The 23,806-nt window shown below is 46.5% G+C and overlaps 1 protein-coding gene across 3 annotated transcripts in view; it reads left to right on the top strand.

Moving 5' to 3' along the window:
* Positions 1-660: 660 nt before the first annotated feature.
* CEP63 (centrosomal protein 63) overlaps positions 661-23,806 on the top strand; it is a 58,131-nt gene continuing 34,985 nt past the window's right edge. For 2 of the 3 annotated variants that reach the window (XM_066598095.1, XM_066598094.1), the window contains exons 1-3: positions 17,848-17,903; positions 20,073-20,129; positions 22,582-22,759. In XM_066598095.1, the coding sequence (XP_066454192.1) occupies positions 20,080-20,129; positions 22,582-22,759 (228 nt within the window). In that variant the 5' untranslated portion in view covers positions 17,848-17,903; positions 20,073-20,079. Of the gene's footprint in view, positions 761-17,847; positions 17,904-20,072; positions 20,130-22,581; positions 22,760-23,806 lie in introns of those variants that run through there. The other variant, XM_066598096.1, reaches the window with a different exon arrangement.

The raw sequence follows: 23,806 nt of genomic DNA, 5'->3' as shown, positions 1-23,806 counted from the left end.
TTGGCTTTCCCTGAATGCGTGTAATTAGTTGTAAAGGGGCTACCCTATTGGCATGTGTGAAAAAACAGAACAATTAATCATCATAGCTGATAAATTTATAAAGACTAAGGTAAAACTTGATGTTACAGTGACATCTAGTGCCCACGTTGTGTAATAACACCTTTAGATCACTTTATGCTGGCTAATTTTTCTTGAGGTTTCCTGACAAAGAAGGAGTGGAATGGCTGTTGTGGAACACGCTCTGGTGGCGCAGTTGGTTTTGGTGTAGCTTAGGCACAGTGAGTGTAGGTCCCCCAAGTTTACCCCGCTGGTAGAAGGAGACAGCTATCTGAGAGGAATTTTCGTAATAAAGCCCCATTCACCTGAAAGTATTCTGGTCAGTATTTTGCATTACTATTTGTAAACCAAAACCAGGAGTAGGTCCAAATTATGTAAGAGATGCAAATCTTTCCAACATTCTTTCTCTTTGTAGTTTCCATTCCTGGTTTTGGCTTTTAAAGGGAACCAGTTACCTACCATAATCTAAATTATGGTGCTGTTAGGGCAGGTGACAGGTAGCCAGGTGAGGTATTTTTGTATACTCACCAGCTTCCTGGTTCTCAGGGTGCATGCCTATAAAGTACGCTCATCGGCCGAAAATCTGTCTTGTCCGCACGCTCAGCTATACAAGCCTAAGGGCCAGCGCACACACAGGACTCTGAAAAAAAGAGTCCGATTTTTGACTGGCACACTGACTTCAGCAGCAGGCACCTGGAAGCAGGTATGGAAAAATACCTCCCCTGGCTCCCGGTCCTAACAGCACTACACGTTAGTTTATGGTGCTTTAGGCAGGTAACAGGTTCCCTTTAAATACTGATGCAAAATACTTACTAAATATTACCCTCTGCATGGAAACTTACATGGTGCACCTTGTGACTATTAGGCAGTAACATTATGCAAATAAAGGAGCATGAATGGCCTTATAGGTCTTCTCACTCACTCGCCTTCTAGGTGCTCTCCACAAGGGGGAAACATAGCGTTCTTGATTGCAGTAACATTACTTACATTTATTTTTTACCTTTTTCCTAAGGGTGTCCCTGTACAGAAGGCAGGTTTTGCCATGCAACTAAGCAATTTTACTATGAATTGCTATTGATTTGTGATGCGGTTTTCAGCTGCATAGTAAGTGCAGGTGAAGCACATGGTTCATATATACTCCACATATACTTGACACACTTCTGAAAACTGCAGAAATTTGTTGTAAATGTAGGTTATGGATACCCTGAGAGAAACAATGGTCATTGGCTTTAATTTGGAACAAAACAAAAATAGGATATTTACCTTTAAAAGTCCTGATATAGATATTGTAAAATTCCAATTTTTTGACATTAACGGGACATTACAAATGCTGGATTATTAGATGTCAGAACAAATATAAAAGGATTACTTACAAAAGATGACAACTAGAAGTAAAGCCCATAAAATGCTAACTAACTCTGCTAGCATAATTTCTACTATACTAAATAGCAACTGCATTTCATACACCTTATTAAGAAGCAGAATCCGAACTACTCAACAGGCTTCAACTGCCCTCTGGTGGTCAATCCATGCATAATTGTTTTAGACATATCTAACATGTAAAGTATCTTCAAGATCCATGGTGGTTTACAATTCCTAAAAAGTGGCATTCTATAAAAAAATAAAGAATGCAATAATTTGGAAATCTCATCTGTTTTATATTGGTGAAAGATCTGGACTGCAGGCAGGCCAGTGTAGCACCCGAACTCTTCTACTGCAAAGCCATGCTGTTGTGATGGTTTAGCATTGTCTTGCTGAAATATGCAAGGCTTTCCCTGAAAGAGATGTTGTCTGGATGGGAATATATGTTGTTCTAAAACCTCTATATATGGCTCAGCATTGATAGCGTCTTTTAAGATGTGTAAGCTGCCCCGGCACTAATGCAAACACATTGCAAATAGTGCCGAGGGGTGGAGAGGGGGTGGAAGCTCAGTGTACTGCTCCCGGCTCTTCCAGCCTCCTCCCCCTGCAGAGAGGGACACTGTATATTGGCCGGGCGTGAATACCCAGTCGATATACGGTCGTCTGAATAAGCCCTTAACTTGCATTTGTGGATTGCACAGTGAACTGTGTTCACAGTGATTTCACTTTCAACTGCTATGCGTTCTATGAATAAAATATGATTATATGAGGTTTCAGAATCCCTGATTTCTTTTTTTCTTAACATTACAGTATACCAACTTTTTTTGAATTGGGGTTGTACATAAAATAAAATTTAAAAAAAAGTGCATTGCATAATAGGATAGACTCATGTTTATTGGCTTGGGCATGCCATCAGCTAATCAATGTATAACTGTTATGTGTTGCTCCTGAGATCTGTCGCTCTATGGGTTACTACTGGTAGGAGCACTCTGCTTGTAGCGTTTCCAGTGCTAGGTTTGGAGCCGCAGGAGTAGCAACCATACAGGTCCAGAGAGTAGTCAGGGGAGAGCCAGGAGTCGGCAACAGCTGGTCTCAGGTTTGTTATTACAAATGGAGGAGGCAGGTATCGTTGTCAGGAGGGAAGCCAGAGGTCAGTATCAGTATGTCTCAGTTCGGAATACAAATGAAGGAGGTGGGTATTGTTGTAAGGAAGGAAGCCAGAGGTTGGGATCTGTAGGTCTGGATTCGCAGTACAGATGGAGGAGGTGTATATCGTTGTCAGGAGTGAAGCCGGAGGTCGATATCAGTAAGTCTCAGCAATTGTATTGAGAGGAGCAATAGTAGCAGGAGCTAGACTAAAGGCAGCAAACACTATAATCTTGCACTGGGGCAGAGGCAGGGCCAGGCTTTTATACTTTGCTTAATTGGGAACTGGGTGGAGCTAGAACACGGGAAACAAGAAGCATGGCTAGGTGTTCAGCAGAGAAGTTGTCCAAGTCCTGGTGGCTTAGTGAAGAGAGCTGCTGACTGGAGAGCAGGAGGTCCTGGGTTTGAGCCCTGATACTTCCACAGGTGTAGGATGATTGAGGTGGCTGGGAGTGTGGGTTGCTCCAGCTAGCCAATTACCACTAGTCTGTGCAGATATGTTTCAGCCCCTTTTGCTAGACAGAGCTGGACATTTATCTACTCCTCATATTTCCCTCTCAGAACTCCTGTGTTTTGTGTCATGCATGCTGCTTGTTTGAGTTGTTTCACCCACTTTCTCTGAAGATGGTCTGGACATCTCTTCTCCCTGTCTGCGTGCCCCCTCTCCTTTTCCTTTTTCCAGGTGCAGCCTTCAGCCATCAGATGTCCTTTGCTCTGTCAGATGGGGGATGTCTGACACCATGTTCACTGCTGCTGCCAGATAGGTGATGTGTGATACTCTTGTACCCTTCTCGGTGTGTGGACACTTAAACTAGCTTGTTTATCTATGCGTACATGAGGTTCCAAGTGGGGTTTCCTTACGTCTGTGAGATGAGGAGACTAAGGGCTCCTGCACGCTTCTGTTTTTTTCACGCAATATTGCTGCGTTTTTTTCATGCAATTGTCAATGGGACTTTCTAATGTTTAAATTGCATTGCAAGTTGGTGCAATTTTTGTGCGATGTGTTTTTAACATTAGAAAGTCCCATAAACAATCGCGTGAAAACGCAGCGCTATCACGTGAAGAAAACGTGCAAGAAAAACGCAAGTGTGCAGGAGCCCTTAGTGTGAGCAATGTTTTGCTCAGTGTATGTCTGAAGCTGTGAACTGCGCTAAGTGTGAACTATGACTTGCTCTGTATGGTGTTCCCTTTATGTTACAGTCACTTGGTATGAACAGGGTCATGTTTCTACACTCCAAAAATAAAAACCAATTAGAAAAATGTTTCACTATCTGGTTTTAATTAATACAAAAGCAATTTGGTGTTCTAGTCCCTTTAACTGAGTTACTGCACTACAGGGAGAGTTGGAGTCTCCTATGGAATAACTTTACAGTGATGTAAAAATGACAACCCCCTGAATGTATATCACCAGTGCAAGCCCTAAATAGATATCAAGCCAGCAGAAAGTGTAGTAGTATTTCAGTTCTGAAGCCATAATATTGTGAATACAGCTCTGAAGTGTAAGGCCTCATGTCCATGGACAGAGTGGGATACGCCCGCGGATTTCTGCCACGAGTGCCCGCGTAATTCCGACGTGGAAACCCCAAAGTCTCCATTAATACTATATAAATGCAAACCTCCCGCGGCGGAAAATGACAGTGAATTGGAACACGCCACATTTTTTTCCCCGCAGTGGAAATCCGCGGCAGAATCACGCATGTGAGCACTAAGTTATTGGGTTCAATAAAACCTAATAGCCGCTTTATTCCGCTGTGGATTTTTGTCCGTGGGAATTAGCCCTTAGGCTTAATTCAGATGGCCGTTTAATTTCACAGACAGCACAGGGATTTATTACAGCTAGAGATGAGCGAGCACCCAAATGCTCGGGTCCGCGTTATTCGAGTCGAGCTTTTCGTAAAATTCGAGAGCTCTACTCGAGTAACGAACCCCATTGGCTACAATGGGAGACTCGAGCATTTTTGTATGTGGGACGCCGGGTCCCGAGCTTTTTTTTTTCTAGGTTTGTCTCTCTCTCTCTCTCTCTTTATCTCTCTCCCCTACCTGCCAGACAAAAAATTTGCCATTAACACACACTGCGTCTCGGCGGGGAGGGGCGAAAACAGGCACGTCACAGCGGGGAGGAGACAGAAACTGGGGCGGGGTCAAACACGGCTTGATTCTCGTTCGAGTAACAAGCACCATCGAGTACACTAATACTCGAACGAGCATCAAGCTCTGCAGAGTATGTTCGCTCAACTCTAATTACAGCCAATTAGGCTTTTCACATGAGTACTTTTTCACACAGAGCATGGCTCAGACAAAAGCAGGACATGTACCACTTGGACAGCACACAGACGTCCGATGCAAGTTGCGTTTGAGATTCTGAATGTCTAATATAGACTATAATTTAGGATAACTTCCTACACTTTCAGGTGACCCTTCAGAATAAGCGGTCATGTGTGTACATAGAGATTAGCAGTATTTTTGTCCATCATGACTTATGGCATTTTTCATCAGTTTCCTGTTTGCAGGCTCCATCTCTAATTTTCAATCTTCCATGATCTGGTGCGTGTAGACTAGTCGTTATGTCTTCCATACCCTACACACATAGGAGAACAGGATATCTTCTTCTTTACCTCTCTGTAGCACGCCCTCATAAGTAACAGCAGTATAGAGGACATTATACAGCTATACTAAGCAGTGTACATGCGAATCCAGCACTGAAGTGAAAAAACACTAAGTATTAGCCACAGAATCACATACACTTATATACACTCATTTAAAAAAAAATCAAGTACCTAGTTGTTGGAATTGAATAAAACTTTATATGTGTGATTGTAAAATTGATATAAGTAATTACAATATCAGAGTAAAAGCATCATTTATTGTGGAACATTGAACACTTGAAGGAAGCTCTAGTACCCTGTTGGGCCGCCTCTAGCTTGGATGCAACAATTGATATGAGTGGGCATGAAGGCATATACCTTCCGTACAGTATCCTGCAGCATATTGGTCTACATTCGCATACTGGTAGGCTGTCGAGCTTGGCGTCCCAGGTGGTCCCTCACATGTTATATTGGTGATAAATCTGGTGACCGGGCAGCCATGGAAGTGTGACAATGTTGTGGAGGCATTCCTGTGACACCCTTGTGTGTGCGGCCAAGCATTATCCTGCTGGAAAATGTTTCTTGGAAGCCGCCATGAGAGGAACACATGTGGCTGCCAGATGTACTGAACATATCGCTGAGCTGTCATTGTCCCTCGTACCACTACTAGGGGTGACCGACTGTAATATGTGATGGCCTCCCAGACTATCACACCAGAAGTGGGGCAGTGTGCCGCTTCAGAGCAAAGGCAGGATTGAGGCACTTAGCACTAGGTTTCCAGACATGAACACGGCCGGTCGCCCTCACTATTCCACTTGTTCCCACACCTCCTAACAGTCTGTTCAGAACAGCCCATGTGGCAGGCAAATTGTCAATTTATCAGCTTCTCACATTCTAATAATGCTCCCTTACTCCAACTCTGATAACTTGGCAAAAGCTCTTCTCTGCATCGTTAAGGCGTCTAGTGGTCAACAAGCTCTACACAAGCGGTAAAAGAGGTCACTGCACACAAGTAGCCTCTGAGAGCCTTAGGCTGGGTTCACACGGGGCGTAATTGCCATGCAGGCTTTCTGTACGGAAATTCCGCCCGCGGCTTTTTATCCCAGGATTAGCCAGCAAAGTGGATGAGATTTGCAAACATCTCCTCCACGCGCTGTGGCCGATCTGTTGCGGCCAAGCCGCGATGAAATTGACATGCCGCGTGGAATTCAAAGACGCGGCATGTCAATTCTTTCCCCGTTTCTGCGGCAGCCTCTCTCCTTTCTATGGGGAGAGATGGGCGCAGCCGAATGCAGGCGGCGAAACCGCTCCAAGATCCGCAGGTTTTGAAGCTGCATTTCTCCCGCAGAAATCTTGCGTTATTTCCATGCGGTCATTCCGTGAGATTTCGGTCCCGTGTGACCCCAGCCTTCCAAGGTTGGAACCACTTTTAGGGCCTCAGGTAGTAAATCCGTTCATATAATCACACTACAACTGTAGTCATTAGCATATCTGCATGCCGAGATGTAATTGCATGCCGAGTTTTGCAGCAAATCACCAACTCTTCCCAGGTGCTTGATTTATTTATTTATTTATTTAAACAAAGAGCGTATTACCTTTTTTAGCTATGATATGAATAAATCCAGCGCCTATGTCCATAGAGCTTAATAACGATGAAAGTAAGGGAGGAAGTGCTGATCATACCGCTGAAGACATGTAAGACATATTCCTTGCATATTGCATACTGACTAGCAATTCAATATTCTGTAGTCATTTCCTCTATACCGTTCGCACAGCGGGTAAAAATACTTTCCAAATACATTTGTCATTACATGCGATCTTATGTTTTGTTGCTGATCTAAGCTTCCACGGGCTAACGAAGAGTAGTAACTGCCAGATCCATCATGCACTCACCAAATATGAATGCTAAAAGTTTCAGTATCTCTTGGCACGCCATGAAAAGTGACATTATCAGTTACACTGTAGGAATTAATAAAATGACTCGGGCTAATGTATGCAGATTAGCAGCCGTAACAGCTGTGCAGGCGAGTATGCAGAGCTCCACTTAAAAGGCTGAGCCTCTTCAATCTGTTATGTCAGCTCTTTAATTCACAACGCCTAAGAGGTTTAGTCATTCTAGCAATTCGCAGAGTGGCACATGCCATCCATGTAAGGGCATGTGTTCACAAGTGGCTTTTCATCTATTCTACCCTCATTGGTGACTATTTTAAAGGGGTTCTCTGGAAAAATACAATTAGAGCCAAGAACACCTGATATGCTCTGATATACTAATCTACTTATTACATTGCTGTGCTCAAGCACTGATTTTGGGAACTATTGCTGCAAGGAAGGAACGATGTTTAATTAGACAAATCTAAACTTGGCTAAAATAGACAATTCTGATCATTTCAGGCTATTACAGCTATAAAAGTTTACATACTATCCAGCGCCCAACTGATATCTGTTGAAAAGGTGAACAATCCCATAGGATTTTTATCAGCTAATCAATAGTAGTAACTGTGTGCGTGGCATGGTAAGATGTTTGCCAACTTGTATACGGGCATTTTTTTTCTTTCCAACTTTTTAACCCCTTAGGGCAGACTCACACGACCATATGTGTAAAAAAAAAAGCATGCGGTAGCGTTTTACCGTACTTTTTACGCTGTTGTGCAGCTTGAATAGTACCAGATGTGTTCAATTTCCCGCGAACGCACCCCCCATATGGGGCAAAAATGCAAAACGTGAGAGAGCCCATTAAATTCAATGGGTTTTATTCTCTGTGTTTTGCATGTGCAAATACACCCGTGTGATTCTGCCCTTAGTAGCGAAGCCTGCTTACCCCTCTTTCTCAAATTTAACCTCTATAAGGGCTCTTTCACACTGGCGTATTTTTTATCAGTATTTTGTGAGCCAAAACCAGAAGTGGAGAGAAAGTATAATGGAAAGATCTGCATTTCTTCCATATTTTGAACCCAGTCCTGGTTTTGGTTCACAAAATACTGATGAAAATTATGCCCATGTGAATAAGGCCTAGAACTGACCTTCTTGTCTTTCCGCCTTCCAACCGACCTCTTCTTAATATCTCCATTCCAGTGCCGTCTGACACCATCATAACCCCCAGACAGTATGCCCGCTGTCTCGGGGTAACACTGGATTCTGACCTGTACTTTACCCCCCGCATCCATTCTCTGGTCCAAATATTCCACATGCACCTCAGAAATATTGCTAAAATACGGCGGTTCCTCACCACAGACACGCTAAAGACACTTGTGGTCGTCCTCATCCACTCCCGACTTGACTACTGCAAGTCGCTATTCATTGGCATCCTCCGCACCAGACTCGCTCCACTCCAATCCATACTAAATGCGGCAGCTAGGCTTATTTTACTATCCAGCCGTTACTCAGATGCCTCTGCATTATGCCAGTCACTGCATTGGCTGCCCATCCACTGCAGAACAAAATATAAACTTCTCACCCACAAAACTCTGCCCAACGCCGCACCACCATACATCGCCTCCTTCCTGTCCGTACATCACCCAGCCAACACACTCCGATCTGCTAACACACTCAGACTAAACACCCCTCTAATATGAACCTCACATGCTCGACTCTAGGACTTCACCAGAGCAGCACCCTTTCTCTGGAACCCTCTACCCCAAGGCATCCAGACAATTCCCGATGCACAAAATTTCAGATTCGCCTTAAAAACTCACGTCTCCAGGGAGGCATACCAAATCTCCTGACCTAGTCCCCTGCCCCTCACTATGGCTCCCCACACCTTCACACCGGCTTATTGCATTTAACCTCTACCCCTTCAACTCCTTACCGCCCACACCCCATTTGCTCTCTAATAACTGATTTCCACATGTAATTCCCATACCGCCTGTGTTCCCCCATGCATTATCTACCCCCATGTACCTTCTGTATCACCCCCACCCCGTTTGCTTCAAACTGATTGTATACCACATGTAAACTATTGTATTTGTCTGTGTTCTCCTGTGCTTGTAAGCGCTGTGGAATAAGTTGGCGCTATACAAATAAAGATTATTATTATATTAATGACCAACTAATTTTGCATTCCTAGAGCCATAACTTTTTAATTTTTCCGTTGTCATAGCCATACGACAGGGTTGTATTTTTTAATGGTAGCATTTTTGGGTACATATAATGTATTGTATAACTTTTATTAATTTTTTTAGGGGGATTGTTTGTAAAAAATTAATTCTGCCATTTGCTTTTTGGATTTCATTTTTACAGCATTCAGTGTGCAAAATAAATCATGGGATCAGTTTATTCTCTGGGTCGGCACGATTCTGGTGATACTAAGGTTATAAATAGAGATGAGCGAACATACTCGTCCGAGCTTGATACTCGTTCGAGTATTAGCGTGTTCGAGATGCTCGTTACTCGTGACGAGTACCACGCGATGTTCGAGTTACTTTCACTTTCATCTCTGAGACGTTAGCGTGCTTTTCTGGCCAATAGAAAGACAGGGAAGGCATTACAACTTCCCCCTGCGACGTTCAAGCCCTATACCACCCCCCTGCAGTGAGTGGCTGGCGAGATCAGGTGTCACTCGAGTATAAAAATCGGCCCCTCCCGCGGCTCGCCACAGATTTGTTCTGACATAGAGGAGGGAAAGTGCTATCTTGGTGGAGCTGCTATAGGGAGAGTGTTAGGAGTATTTTAGGCTTCAAGAACCCCAACGGTCCTTCTTAGGGCCACATCTGACCGTGTGCAGTACTGTGGAGGCTGCTTTTTGCAGTGTTGCACTTTTTTGGTATATCGGCCGTGCAGAGCACTGCGCCCTGCAGTAATACTCCAGGGCCAGAAGCGCTTAGGCAGGGACAGAAGACATATTGATTGAATATAGGCAGTGGGCCTTTGCAAAAACATTTGGGGAAAAAAATCTATTTGGGCTGCCTGTGACTGTCCTCAGTGTTCTGGGTCTCTGCTGGGTGTAGTAGTTCTCCAAATTCATACGCAGCCAGCTAAGTGTTACAGCAGGCTTGCGCAAAATTATTTACTGGCGTTCCGTAAGCGAAGTCAGCCTCCAACCACAGGCCAATAAGCGGCACATTTAATTACAGTGTTCTGTTTCTGCACTACTGGTAATACACCATGCTGAGGGGTAGGGGTAGGACTAAAGGACGTGGACGCGGGCGAGGACGTGGAGGGCCAAGTCAGGGTGTGGGCACAGGCCGAGCCAGTGCGGTGGCCCGGGGTAGAGACAGGGCCAGACCGAATAATCCACCAACTGTTTCCCAAAGCGCCCCCTCGCGCCATGCCTCCCTGCAGAGGTCAAGGTGCTCTACGGTGTGGCAGTTTTTCACAGAGACGCCTGACGACCGACGAACAGTGGTGTGCAACCTTTGTCGCGCCAAGATCAGCTGGGGAGGCACCACCACCAGCATGCGCAGGCATATGATAGCCAAGCACCCCACAAGGTGGGACGAAGGCCGTTCACCGCCTCCGGTTTGCACCACTGCCTCTCCCCCTGTGCCCCAACCTGCCACTGAGATCCAACCCCCCTCTGAAGACACAGGCAGTACCGTCTCCTGGCCTGCACCCACACCCTCACCTCCGCTGTCCTCGGCCCCATCCAGCAATGTCTCTCAGTGCAGCGTCCAGACGTCGCTAGCGCCACTGTTTGAGCGTGAGCGCAAGTACGCCGCCACGCACCCGCACGCTCAAGCGTTAAACGTGCACATTGCCAAATTGATCAGCCTGGAGATGCTGCCGTATAGGCTTGTGGAAACGGAGGCTTTCAAAAGCATGATGGCGGCGGCGGCCCCGCGCTACTCGGTTTCCAGTCGCCACTACTTTTCCCGATGTGCCGTCCCAGCCCTGCACGACCACGTCTCCCGCAACATTGTACGCGCCCTCACCAACGCGGTTACTGCCAAGGTCCACTTAACAACAGACACGTGGACAAGCACAGGCAAGCAGGGCCACTATATCTCCCTGACGGCACATTGGGTGAATTTAGTGGAGGCTGGGACAGAGTCAGAGCCTGGGACCGCTCACGTCCTACCCACCCCCCGAATTCCCTGCCCCAGCTCGGTGGTGGTATCTGCGGCGGTGTATGCTTCCTCCACTAAACCACCCTCCTCCTCCTCCTACGCAACCTGTGTCTCGCAATCAAGATGTGTCATCAGCAGCACGTCGCCAGCAGTCGGTGTCGCGCGGCATGGCAGCACAGCGGTGGGCAAGCGTCAGCAGGCCGTGCTGAAACTACTCAGCTTAGGAGAGAAGAGTCAGACGGCCCATGAACTGCTGCAGGGTCTGACAGAGCAGACCGACCGCTGGCTTGCGCCGCTGAGCCTCCAACCGGGCATGGTCGTGTGTGACAACGGCCGTAACCTGGTGGCGGCTCTGCAGCTCGGCAGCCTCACGCACGTGCCATGCCTGGCCCATGTCTTTAATTTGGTGGTTCAGCGCTTTCTGAAAAGCTACCCACACTTGTCATACCTGCTCGGAAAGGTGCGTCGGGTCAGCGCACATTTCCGCAACTCCAAGACGGACGCTGCCACCCTGCGGACCCTGCAACATCGGTTTCATCTGCCAGTGCACCGATTGCTGTGCGACGTGCCCACACGGTGGAACTCTACGCTCCACATGTTGGTCAGGCTCTATGAGCAGCGTAGAGCTATTGCGGAATACCAACTCCAACATGGGTGGCGTAGTGGGAGTCAGCCTCCTCAATTATTTACAGAAGAGTGGGCCTGGTTGGCAGACATCTGCCAGGTCCTTGGAAACTTTGAGGAGTCTACCCAGATGCTGAGCGGGGATGCTGCAATCATTAGCGTCACCATTCCTCTGCTATGCCTCTTGAGAAGTTCCCTGCAAAGCATAAAGGCAGACGCTTTGCATTTGGAAACGGAGGCAGGGGAAGACAGTATGTCGCTGGATAGTCAGAGCACCCTCATGTCTATATCTCAGCGGGTTGAGGAGGAGGAGGAGGGGGAGGAGCATGAGGAGGAGGGGGAAGAGACAGCTTGGCCCACTGCTGAGGGTACACATGCTGCTTGCCTGTCATCCTTTCAGCGTGTATGGCCTGAGGAGGAGGAGGAGGATCCTAAAAGTGATCTTCCGAGTGAGGACAGCCATGTGTTGCGTACAGGTACCCTGGCACACATGGCTGACTTCATGTTAGGATGCCTTTCTCGTGACCCTCGCGTTACACGCATTCTGGCCACTACGGATTACTGGGTGTACACACTGCTCGACCCACGGTATAAGGAGAACCTTTCCACTCTCATTCCCGAAGAGGAAAGGGGTTCGAGAATGATGCTATACCACAGGGCGCTGGTGGACAAACTGATGGTAAACTTCCCATCCGACAGCGCTAGTGGCCGAAGGCGCATTTCCTCGGGCCAGGTAGCAGGGGAGGCGCAGAGATCAGGCAGCATGTACAGCGCAGGCAGGGGACCATTCTCCAAGGCCTTTGCCAGCTTTCTGGCTCCCCAGCAAGACTGTGTCACTGGTCCCCAGTCAAGGCTGAGTTGGCGGGAGCACTGTAAAAGGATGGTGAGGGAGTACGTAGCCGATCGCACGACCGTCCTCGGTGACGCCTCTGCCCCCTACAACTACTGGGTGTCGAAGCTGGACATGTGGCCTGAACTCGCGCTGTATGCCCTGGAGGTGCTTGCTTGTCCTGCGGCTAGCGTCTTGTCAGAGAGTGTGTTTAGTGTGGCTGGGGGAATCATCACGAATAAGCGTACCCACCTGTCAACCGACAGTGCCGACAGGCTTACACTCATCAAGATGAACAAAGCCTGGATTTCCACAGACTTCTCTTCTGCACCAGCGGACAGCAGCGATACCTAAGCAATACGTAGGCTGCACCCGCGGATGGAAGCATCGTTCTCTATCACCATCAAAAACGGGGACCTTTTGCTTCATCAATCTGTGTATAATATTCCTCCTCCTCCTCCTGCTCCTCCTCCTGAAACCTCACATAATCACGCCGAACGGGCAATTTTTCTTAGGCCCACAAGGCTCAGTCATATAATTTTTCTAAACAATTTTTATACGTTTCAATGCTCATTAAAGCGTTGAAACTTTCACCTGAACCAATTTTTATTTTAACTGGGCTGCCTCCAGCCCTAGTTACCAATTAAGCCACATTAACCAAAGCGATTAATGGATTTCACCTGCCCTCTTGGTTGGGCATGGGCAATTTTTCTCAGGTATATTAGTACTGTTGGTACACCAATTTTTGGGGGCCCTCGCCTACAGTGTAATCGAATGAATTTTTAGCCCACCTGCATTACAGCTGACGTTACATCAGCTGTGTTGGGCACTGCAATGGGATATATTTATGTACCGTCGGTGGCTTCCTGGCACCCACCCATGCTGTCGGTCCACAGGGAGTTGTAACTGCATGTGTCCACTTCTAAAGAACCCCAGTCTGACTGGGGCATGCAGTGTGGGCCGAAGCCCACCTGCATTAAACATGACATTACCTCAGCTGTGATGGGCAATGCAATGGGATATATTTATGTACCGCCGGTGGCTTCCTGGCACCCACTCATGCTGTCGGTTCACAGGGACTTCACAATAGGGAGTTGTACCTGCCTGTGTCTATGAATTAAAAACCCCGGTCAGGTTGGGGCATGCAGTGTGGGCCGAAGCCCACCTGCATTTAATCGGACGTTACCTCAGCTGTGATGGGCACTGCAGTGGGATACATTAATGTACAGCCGGTGGGTTCCAGGGAGCCACCCATGCTGTGGGTGCACACGGAATTCCCATTGCGGAGTTGTACCTGCCTGTGACTATTTATTAAAAAAACGCGGTCTGACTGGGGCATGCAGACACCTTGACAGAATGAATAGTGTGTGGCACATAGGTTCCCCATTGCTATGCCCACGTGTGCAGCTCCTGATGGAGGTGGCACAGGATTGGATTTCTCATTGCTTCTGATATAGCATTGTGGGCTATTGCCCCGCTTCTTTTAAAGAGGGTCGCTGCCTGGCCATGCCAACCCTCTGCAGTGTGTGCCTGCAGTTCCTCCTCATGGCAGACGCACTTATAAATAGACATGAGGGTGGCGTGGCATGAGGGCAGCTGAAGACTGGGCAGGGACAGTTTGGTGTGCGCTGTGGACACTGCGTCGTGCGCGCGGGGGGGGGGGGGGGGGCAGCATGTAACCCAGGAGAAGTGGCAGTGGAGTGTCATGCAGGCAGTGATTGTGCTTTGTTGGAGGTAGTGTGGTGCTTAGCTAAGGTATGCATTGCTAATGAGGGCTTTTCAGAAGTAAAAGTTGTTGGGAGGGGGGGGGGCCCACTCTTGCCGGTATTGTGGCTTAATAGTGGGACCTGTGAACTTGAGATGCAGCCCAACATGTAGCCCCTCGCCTGCCCTATCCGTTTCTGTGTCGTTCCCATCACTTTCTTGAATTGCCCCGATTTTCACAAATGAAAACCTTAGCGAGCATCGGCGAAATGCAAAAATGCTCGGGTCGCCCATTGACTTCAATGGGGTTCGTTATTCGAAACGAACCCTCGAGCATCGCGAAAAGTTCATCCCGAGTAACGAGCACCCGAGCATTTTGGTGCTCGCTCATCTCTAGTTATAAAGTTTTGCTTTTGTGTTGCTGTATTCCAAGAGACATAGCATTTTTAGTTTTCCATTGACGAAGCTCTATGGGGGCCTGTTTTTCGCAGGATAAACTCAGTTGTCAGATTTTTGGAAACATATAACATTTTGATTGCTTTTAATTCCATTTTTCGTAAAGAGACAAGATTAACAAAATCTGCAATTCTAGCATGTTTTTTCAGTTTTTAACAGCATTCACCGTGCAGTATAAATAACATGGTAAATTAAATCTGCAGGCCGGTTCGATTATATCAATATCAAATTATTACGTTTTTTTTGCAACTTTTCACCCTTATTTAAAATATATATTTTTGTTTATTGCTGCATTCAAAGACCCCTAACATTTTTACCTTATTGTCAACGGTGCTGTGAAAGGTTTTTTTTGCGGAATGAGTTGTACTTTTTAATAGCACCATTTGTTGATCCATGTGACATTTTGATCGCTTCCTATTATAATTTTTGTAGGGCAAGATAGACAAAATTAGCTATTTTCGCTATTGTTTTTAATGATATGCACTCTGCGGGTTAAATGTACTAACTTTTCTCTCTGGTCATTGCAAATGCAGCGATACGACGTGTGATTTTTTAAAAACTTTTATTCACATAGTAAAGGGGGAAAGGTGGGTTTTTGACGTTTTTCATCTTTTGAGCGATAATCGTTGTGTGTAACTGCACTCACACTGTGCTGTTTTCGTTAAGCAGTCGCTCATCATTGTCTTTCAGCACGCTAAAAGAAATGATCAGCCTTATCAGGAATTCACAGCGGGATACAGCTGATACTATTGCTTCATCTGTATCCTGCTCCCTGAACACAGCGGTCCAGCTGTATTCTTCATAGTCCACACGGAGCGTACAGCTGTATACCAGCTGAGCGCTCCATGAACAGCCGGGGTATGAAGAACACAGCGGCCCAGCTGTGTTCTGCATACCCCGCTCAGAGCACTCGGCTGAATGACAGCCGAGCGCTCTGAGCAGAGAACAGCTGGATGCAGAAGACAAGCAGCCCCGCTTGTCTTCTGTATACCCTACTCGGAGCGCAAAGTGATCGCTCAATGTTTGAGCGATCACCTTGCGCTATAAATGCACGCAATGATTATTGCTCAAAAGACATCTTTTGAGCAATAATCGTTGTGCCTAAATGGGCCTTAAGTCATACAAGCTATAATTTCCCTGACATTACTATGCAACAGGAGCTGTGTGATCATCTTCAGGAACTGTGAAAGGAGTGTCTGTGTCGCTTAAGGCCCTTTTACACACAAAGATAATCGCACAAACTGCCGAAAGATTGAACACAATTCAAGTGAGCTGCTGACATTTTTGAATAACAAATTTATGGCTTTAATCATCTATTTTCCTCCACGAGTTGTTTGCTCAGCTGGACGTCTGTTTAGGCGACTGTTATTGTATAAACACTTTGCCCAGCTGAGCAAACATCTGGCCGCACATTCCATTGTTCTCCTCACAGCTGAGTAAATGCCCATTTAGATGGAACGACAAACGATGCCTGACACTCGTTCCTGCACATACTAGCTCTCGTGCTGCTGCACAGGAGGGAGTATCGCTGGCTCACAGCAGGGTGGTTGGAGATTTCACTCTTTGCTCTCCTGCACCCCTCTCCATTGACTTAACACAGCGGCCGTTCAGTACTGAATGGCTGCTATTTACACTGAATGATCATCATTCAGCTCATTGTCCATAGTTTATGCTGCATAAACGATGGACGATGAGCTGAACACTCAGTGTAAATAGTGACTGTTCAGGATTGACCGGCCGCTATGTTAAGTCAATGGATAGGGGTAGAGGAGAGCGAGGAGTGAAATCTTCTGCAGCCGCCCCGCCCCCCTGCTGGCTGCTCTGTGAGCGAGCCAGCGATACTCGCTCCTGTGCAATAGAATGGGAGCGAGTGTATGCGGGGACGAGCAGGAAAGAATTTCCAGTGGTCAAACGATGGATTTTATGCCAGGCTAAAAATCTTGGCCAACAATAATTAAACGAATAGTGCATGACTGCCCGCATTTACACGTAATGATTATGCTAATTTTCAGCCGTTTGAAAGAATTTTGAGCAATAAAAGCGCCTTTACTTTTGCGGGCAAAGTTACATTTTTCAATGGTACTATTAAATGTACCATATAATGCACTGAAAAACTTTAAAAACGTTAGCGAAATGGACACAAATACACCATCTTTGGTGGGGTGCGCGCGGGTCTTGTTTTTGCAAAGCAAACACTGCAACAAAAATGACAATTTTATTCTGCAGGTCGGTATAATTATGAGGATACCACATTTACATCGTTTTTGCTGTACTGTTTTTAAGATATCCCACGGATTTCCGCGGTAGAAATGCAGCTTTAAAATTTGCGCTGTCCGGCACTGGTGTTGAAGTGGCATCGCCGCTTGCTTTCTGCTGCGGCCGTCTCTCCCCATAGAGATATGGCCGCAGCTTTGAATTCTGCGCACGTCAGTTTCAGCGCGGCTTGGCCGCAGCGTGCAGATGAGTTCTATAAATCTCATCCACTTTGCTGTTTTATCCCGCGATAAAAATTTTCGGCGGAATTTCCGTGCAGGAAGTCCCTACGGAAATTCCGCCCCGTGAGAACCCAACCGTAGGCATTGTTTACACAGCAAATTGGTTGTATATTTTCAACGGCGGCTTTCACCCCTGCCATTCTACAAGATGGAATGTCCAATATGGTGACGCCTTCTGTTGTAGATATTACAACATAATGCCACCATGGAGTCTCATAACACAGCCCGGCCCAGCAGTAATGCCACAACCGAGTGTCATCCCGGCCCGGTGGGAGGAGCCTCCTGTGGCGACCTCATTAGTTATAAACCTGCTGCAGTTCCTCCGCCCACCGCCGTGCGTCCCACACATCATACAGCACACAGCGCCGCTCCCGCCTCACACGCCTCTGCCCTCTCGGTGCGTCATCCCACAGTTCTACCACTAGAGGTTCATCTGTTCCTCTATCAGCCTCCTCTGCAGACGCCATTTTGGCTTGCACTTCGCGCTTAGATATCACTAGATTTGGTCGTCACTAAAATGGCGATGCATGCGGACACGGCTGACATTAGAGGGAGGTCTTTGAAAGCTGCTTCAGTATTTTGAAACAGCAATATTATCACTGAGACATCAGTGCTGGGGAGAGAAGCCTCTCCTCCGGGTCGGGTATGTGCAGTTTAGTCTGGTTTTCTTTACTGTGTTCTTTATGACTGACCCTGCAGCTCCATACAATATGGCTCTTGTTGTAATACATATAGTGCAAAGCAACTGACATAAAGCGGAGAGGCCTCACACTGTGAGCTGTAGAACTAGTAGTCCCAGCATGCCTAGAATCGGACATGGTTAATATACCGTCCGCCTTCCTTCCCTGTGGCTGCTGACGGTGATCCTCTACCTGTTCGGGTCCGGCTCTCTTCACATCTTTGCTTGCCCACTCCGTTGCTTTCTGCTGCCTTAGTCCAGCGTCCCACGACCGTATTTGCGCACACCATATACAGGGACTAGCACCCGTTTATTTTAATGGGTTTGTTTACAAACACGTGCGAAATTCCGTTGCTCAAAAAAATGCGCTGCATGTTCCCTTTTCTTCCAAACTTGCTCAGGGAAATAGAATATATGAAGCTAATCAGCCATTTACATACGCGGAGCCAGGGCTACGGTTTGTTTTTTTTTAACGCATGAATGTGTGCGACTTGTGCGCACAAAATACTGTAAAAAAAGGCAAATATGCAAAAAGTCACACGCTTGTGTGAACCTGGCCTTTGGAGCATAATCGTTGTCAGTGGCGGCGGTGCCTGACAAGCCTCGCTGACTAGTACGGCGTCTGTTCTGTTGTCATGGTGTCCATCGATTTACCTGTAGAAAATTGCACTGCACGCTGCTCTGTTTTTTTTTTGTTGTTTTGGTTTTTTTTGTTGTTTTTTTAAAATCCTTTACAAAATCTGCTAATGGAGCCTCTGTAAACCCTGGCTGACATCTATAGTGATGCGGTATACCATTGTCACCACACTGGGGCGCCATTATCATCATCTTTAGAGGGACGGGTGACGTTATGGTGCCGGAGGAGGAAGGAGGGGTTACTAGATGTCGTTGGTAAGTCGTCTTATTCTTCACGAATAGGAGGGCTGAGTTACTTGTAACGGTGACAGTCAAGTCCCTCTGTTATGGGGATCTGTCAGCTCCAACACACTGTCCAGACTGCAGGCATGATTTTAGAGAGTCGGAGGAGCCGAGCGGATGGATCTAAAATTATATGGGGAAAGGTTCAGAAGAACTTGTATGTTATTCATTTATATCTCTGCACATTCAGCGTCCAGTGGGCGGAGCCATCAGTGGCTGACAGCTATCTGTGTATGATTGGACAGGGAGAGGTAGCTGTCAATCACTGATAGCTCCGCCCATTGGACTGTTCAGCTCTGAATGAGCAAAGATATAAATGAATAAAATACAAGTTATACTGAATCCTTCCCCTACATAGCAGTCTGCTCCATAACTTCATGCCTGCCGTTTGGACAACGTGTTCAAGCTGATCGATTCCATTTATATATCTATTTGTTAAATAATGCCTGGTTCTATTCCATAGCCGTCCAGTATCACTGTTCACAACACCACTGCAAAGGCCTTAAGAGTAAATGTCCTTCAGCTAAGCACCTGGAAATGGTTCTGACAGACACAGAGGCCACTTCCTCCGTCTGTTGGAACCATTGCAAGATGGCGCCCCCTGTCTTTGGGTGGCGGACAATGAAACAGTTGGAGCGGCTGGTGCTTGTCGGATGATCAGACGATCCTCTCTACTGGTGGTCTGTCGGGGGATCCTGAGCCCAGTCACCTAGTGTGTCCTCACACATCCACTGGTCCCAACACCTCCTAGAAGTCTGGTCAGAACAGCCCAGGTGGTGGACAATTCATCAATACGACCATCCCGCTTCTCACATCCCAATAATGCGCCCCTCTCAGACTCTGATAACGGGGTGACATTTCTTCTTTGCGTCGTAGAGGCGTCTAGTGGTCAACAAGCTCCACACAAGCGGAAGAGGAGGTCACTACACACAAGGAGCCTCTGAGAGCCTTTTATAGTTCCTGAGGTGACAAGACCGTTCATCTAATCATCACCACTCTAATCATTTGCATATCCGCCTGAGATATAACTGCATGCCGGATTTTGCAGCAGAACAACAACTTCTTCTGGGGGTGGGAGTATTTTTTGATGGAGTGTGCTACACAATCTCATCTGCCACATAGCAGCACACCGAGGATGTCAGCCGGACTGGTTTAGGAATGAAATCTATACCCATGTAATTGGTTTGTGTTCTCACATGTGTTTGGTTACTGCAGGCTTCCGATGCGCAGAATGGAGGCCTTGTTCCAAGGACTGCAGGACAAGAAGATGGGGTGGGTACAACGCGCAGAGCTCTATTTTCACCGTAAAAACGCACATATCTATATTAAACAATTGCTTCTGATACTAGAGAAGAAATAATGTAGATCGCGTTTTCACGGAGGGCCACATCCACACTTTTGGTTGCCTTCAAAGGGCCTTTTGTAATTGTAAGGCTAAATTCACACGCGTGAGCGCAATATCAGGCCAAGAAACTCCGCTCTATATTGTTTGCCAACGTGCATTTTTCACACTGATGTGAGGCGGTTTTCATTCAAAAACACTTCGTACCACTTCTGGGAAATTGCGATCCTCATGTGCGTGCTTCACGTGCGTCAGGGTCGCAAGTGTTTCCCATTGATTTCAATGGGAAACATTTAGAGATGAGCGAGCGTACTCGGAAAAGCACTACTTGCTCGAGTAATTTGCTTTATCCGAGTATCGCTGTGCTCGTCCCTGAAGATTCGGGTGCCGGCACGGAGCGGGGAGCTGCAGGGGAGAGCGGGGAGGAACGGAGGTAAGATCTTTCTCTCCCTCTCTCCCGCCCGCTCTCCCCTGCTCCCCACTGCGACTCACCTGTCAGCCGCAGCGGCACCCGAATCTTCAGGGACGAGCACAGCGATACTCGGATAAAGCAAATTACTCGAGCGAGTAGTGCTTTTCCGAGTACGCTCGCTCATCTCTAGAAACATTACATCGCACTCACACATCACACGGCATGCGAATGCCGTGCGTTGTTTTTTTAAGGTCCCGTTGAAAACAATGGTGGAGGCGTTCTGAGGGAACGTCAAGAAATAGAACATGTGGTGATTTTTATCCTCACAGCATTAAAATGAATGGAGTTCATATTCATGCGAGTTTTGTGCTGCTTTAAACTCTCACTAAATTCTCGCCCGTGTAAATAGGCCCTAACACTGTATTTTAAAGCATATATTACAAAGGGTGGTGGGTGGCGAGAACAGACGGATCAGAGTAGGGTTCTAGTCCTAAAACAATTTGGGGAAAGGAAAATCAAAAAATCATGAGTTAGCAGAACCCGGTGAAAAGTTCCTAAAACAACTTATGGCAGAGCCCGTACCCCTTGGGTTACACAGCTGTATAGCACAGAGCCCGTACTCCCTGGGTTACGCAGCTGTATAACACAATGTCTGATCGTTGCAGCAGGCTCACAGGATACAGACAGGTGGGCTGTAACGTACAGTCCTCTGCAGGATGGTAACGAGGACCAGCCGGGGTGTACAAGCCGCATCAGAGTCTGAGCCCCAGCAAGACTCGACCTGTTCGCCACAAAAAATGTAATAAAAATAAAACAATATGTTATATGTACAGGCTCACCTGGAGAAGCAGACAGGGTGCACACCAAAGGCTTTGGGGGCTGCAGTGGCAGCTCCAGCGCTCGGTCCACATGCATTCAGCGTCGCAGTGTAGGACTAAGTTGGCGGCCATTAATCTGGTGCCCCGCAGCAGGCGGTAGACAAGTTCACAGTGCGCCAAAAGTTCTTCCGGCACAGCTCAGGACCTGCCAATCTAGAAGAGGCTCTCCGGCGTCCAGATCTTGCAGGCCATGTAAAATGACGTGGTGTTCTGGATTTGGCCTGCAGGGCTTCAATTTGACACATGATGTAGACTAAGCAAAGTTCCTCTTTCCTAGAGCGCTCAGTAAACTCAGTGTGTGGCATACAATGAGCGGAACCCAAGCTTCCATAAACCAGCGCCTATAATCTGTAGGTTTATTAGCGGGGGTTTAGTGGGGATTTTGGTTTTCCTACCATGCTTTGCTTTTTGTAATCAGAGTCATTCCCACAAACAAAGATAATTGACTGTGTATTAGACATCTCCTGTAAAGGCATTCCTCTAATAGTACAAAAACTGCAAAAAGGTTTTTTGTTTCGCCTCCCAAAAACACAATAAAAAGTGAACAAAAAGGTATATGTCCCCAAGAATGACACCGAGAAAAACTGTGAGTTGTCCCACAAAAACAAGCCCTCACACAGCTTCATGGATGGAAAATAAAATGGTTACGAAGCAACAGCGAAAAAATATATTTTGTATAATAAAAACACTTTATTTTTGAAATTTTGAAAATGTATTTTTTTTATGTAAAAAAATATATATTTTGGTATCCTTATCACAATTCACAGAATAAAGTTACAATGTCCTTTATATCTTGCCGTGAATGCAATAAAAACAAAACCCCAAAACAGTGTTGGAAATGTTTTTTTTTCCCTCCTGTCCCCTACAGAAAATTTTTATAACAATAAAACAATGTCTTATGTACCCCAAAAAAGCGGCATTAAAAAAATACAACTTGTCCTCCAAAAAATCAGCCCTCATATGACTGTGAACATGGCAATAAAAAAAATATTGTTTTTAAAGTATGGAGACAAAAAAATTCCCTGTCCTTAAGTGGCTGTGACCTTAAGTGGTTAATAATGCCACTTCTTTGCATGTTCCTTCTTCCTTCAGATCGCTGTTTGGCTCCTGTGAAGCGGAGCTGCAAGAACTGATGAGGCAGATTGATATAATGCTGGAACACAAGAAGTCAGAATGGGAAGCCCATACGGAGACGCTGAACACTCTTCTACAGCTCCGAGATCAGGAACTCAGCTCTGCGACAACACGGGAAGAGCGACTGAACCAAGAGGTAGGCTCTCACATTGATAGCAGAGACTACACTGGCAGTGTATTACATGATGCACTGATATGGCACACAAGTCATTAGATTGAAATTGCCTTGTTTAATAGATTATACCGTTCCTCAGTTTTTCGTCCTTTATATTTAGGAATAAATTGACAACTGAGTGTTACCATTCGTCTTGTCGAAAGGGGGTCTCTGCATTAGCAGCACTGATTGCACAATATTGGACGGTCTCAGGACACTCCTCCACCTGGGAACACCCAGTTGAAAGTTTATATATTTTAGGAGGAAAACAGAGGAATGGCATGATGCAAATTTCTAAGTAACAATGCTCTGGAATTGTTATTTCAAGAAAATACAAGTATTTAGTAGAACTGACAAATCATCTTCAACCCCTTCCTGACTTTTGCTGTACATATACAGCACATATCTGGTGTTTGTATATGGAGCTGGCTCATGGCTGAGCCCGCTACATACATGGTGGGTGTCAGCCCTTTTTGACAAATTACACCCATTCCCAACAGCTGTCGTTAGCGATAACTCTGATAGCGGCACGTACAGTCTGGTGTTTCTTGGTGGAATGGCACTTGGTGTCCGGTGCTTCTTGATGGCCACACGTACAGTCTGGTGATTCTTGGCGGCATGACATTTGGTGTCCGGTGCTTCTTGATGGCCACACGTACAGTCTGGTGATTCTTGGCGGCATGACATTTGGTGTCCGGTGCTTCTTGATGGCCACACGTACAGTCTGGTGATTCTTGGCGGCATGACATTTGGTGTCCGGTGTTTCTTGATGGCACCACGTACAGTCTGCTAATTCTTGGTGTCCACAACTCTATGTAAGAGAGAAACCTAAAGTTACAAAACTTTATCACGTTTCTTTAATCATTTAAAGGAGTAATTAATATAGTCCAAAATGTATGTAGATGATGGGGCTTATTGTAATCACATGGGACTTTAATTAGTGTGACAGGCAATACCTCATGATGCTCCGGTGAGGGGTGCAAAAACATAGTGATAGTCTCCTTAAGGCACAGGTCGATGGGCGACAGA

The sequence above is a fragment of the Eleutherodactylus coqui genome, chromosome 1 (genome assembly GCF_035609145.1).
Source record: "Eleutherodactylus coqui strain aEleCoq1 chromosome 1, aEleCoq1.hap1, whole genome shotgun sequence".
Classification (NCBI taxonomy): Eukaryota; Metazoa; Chordata; class Amphibia; order Anura; family Eleutherodactylidae; genus Eleutherodactylus; species Eleutherodactylus coqui.
This window is presented reverse-complemented; position numbering and strand designations above follow the sequence as displayed.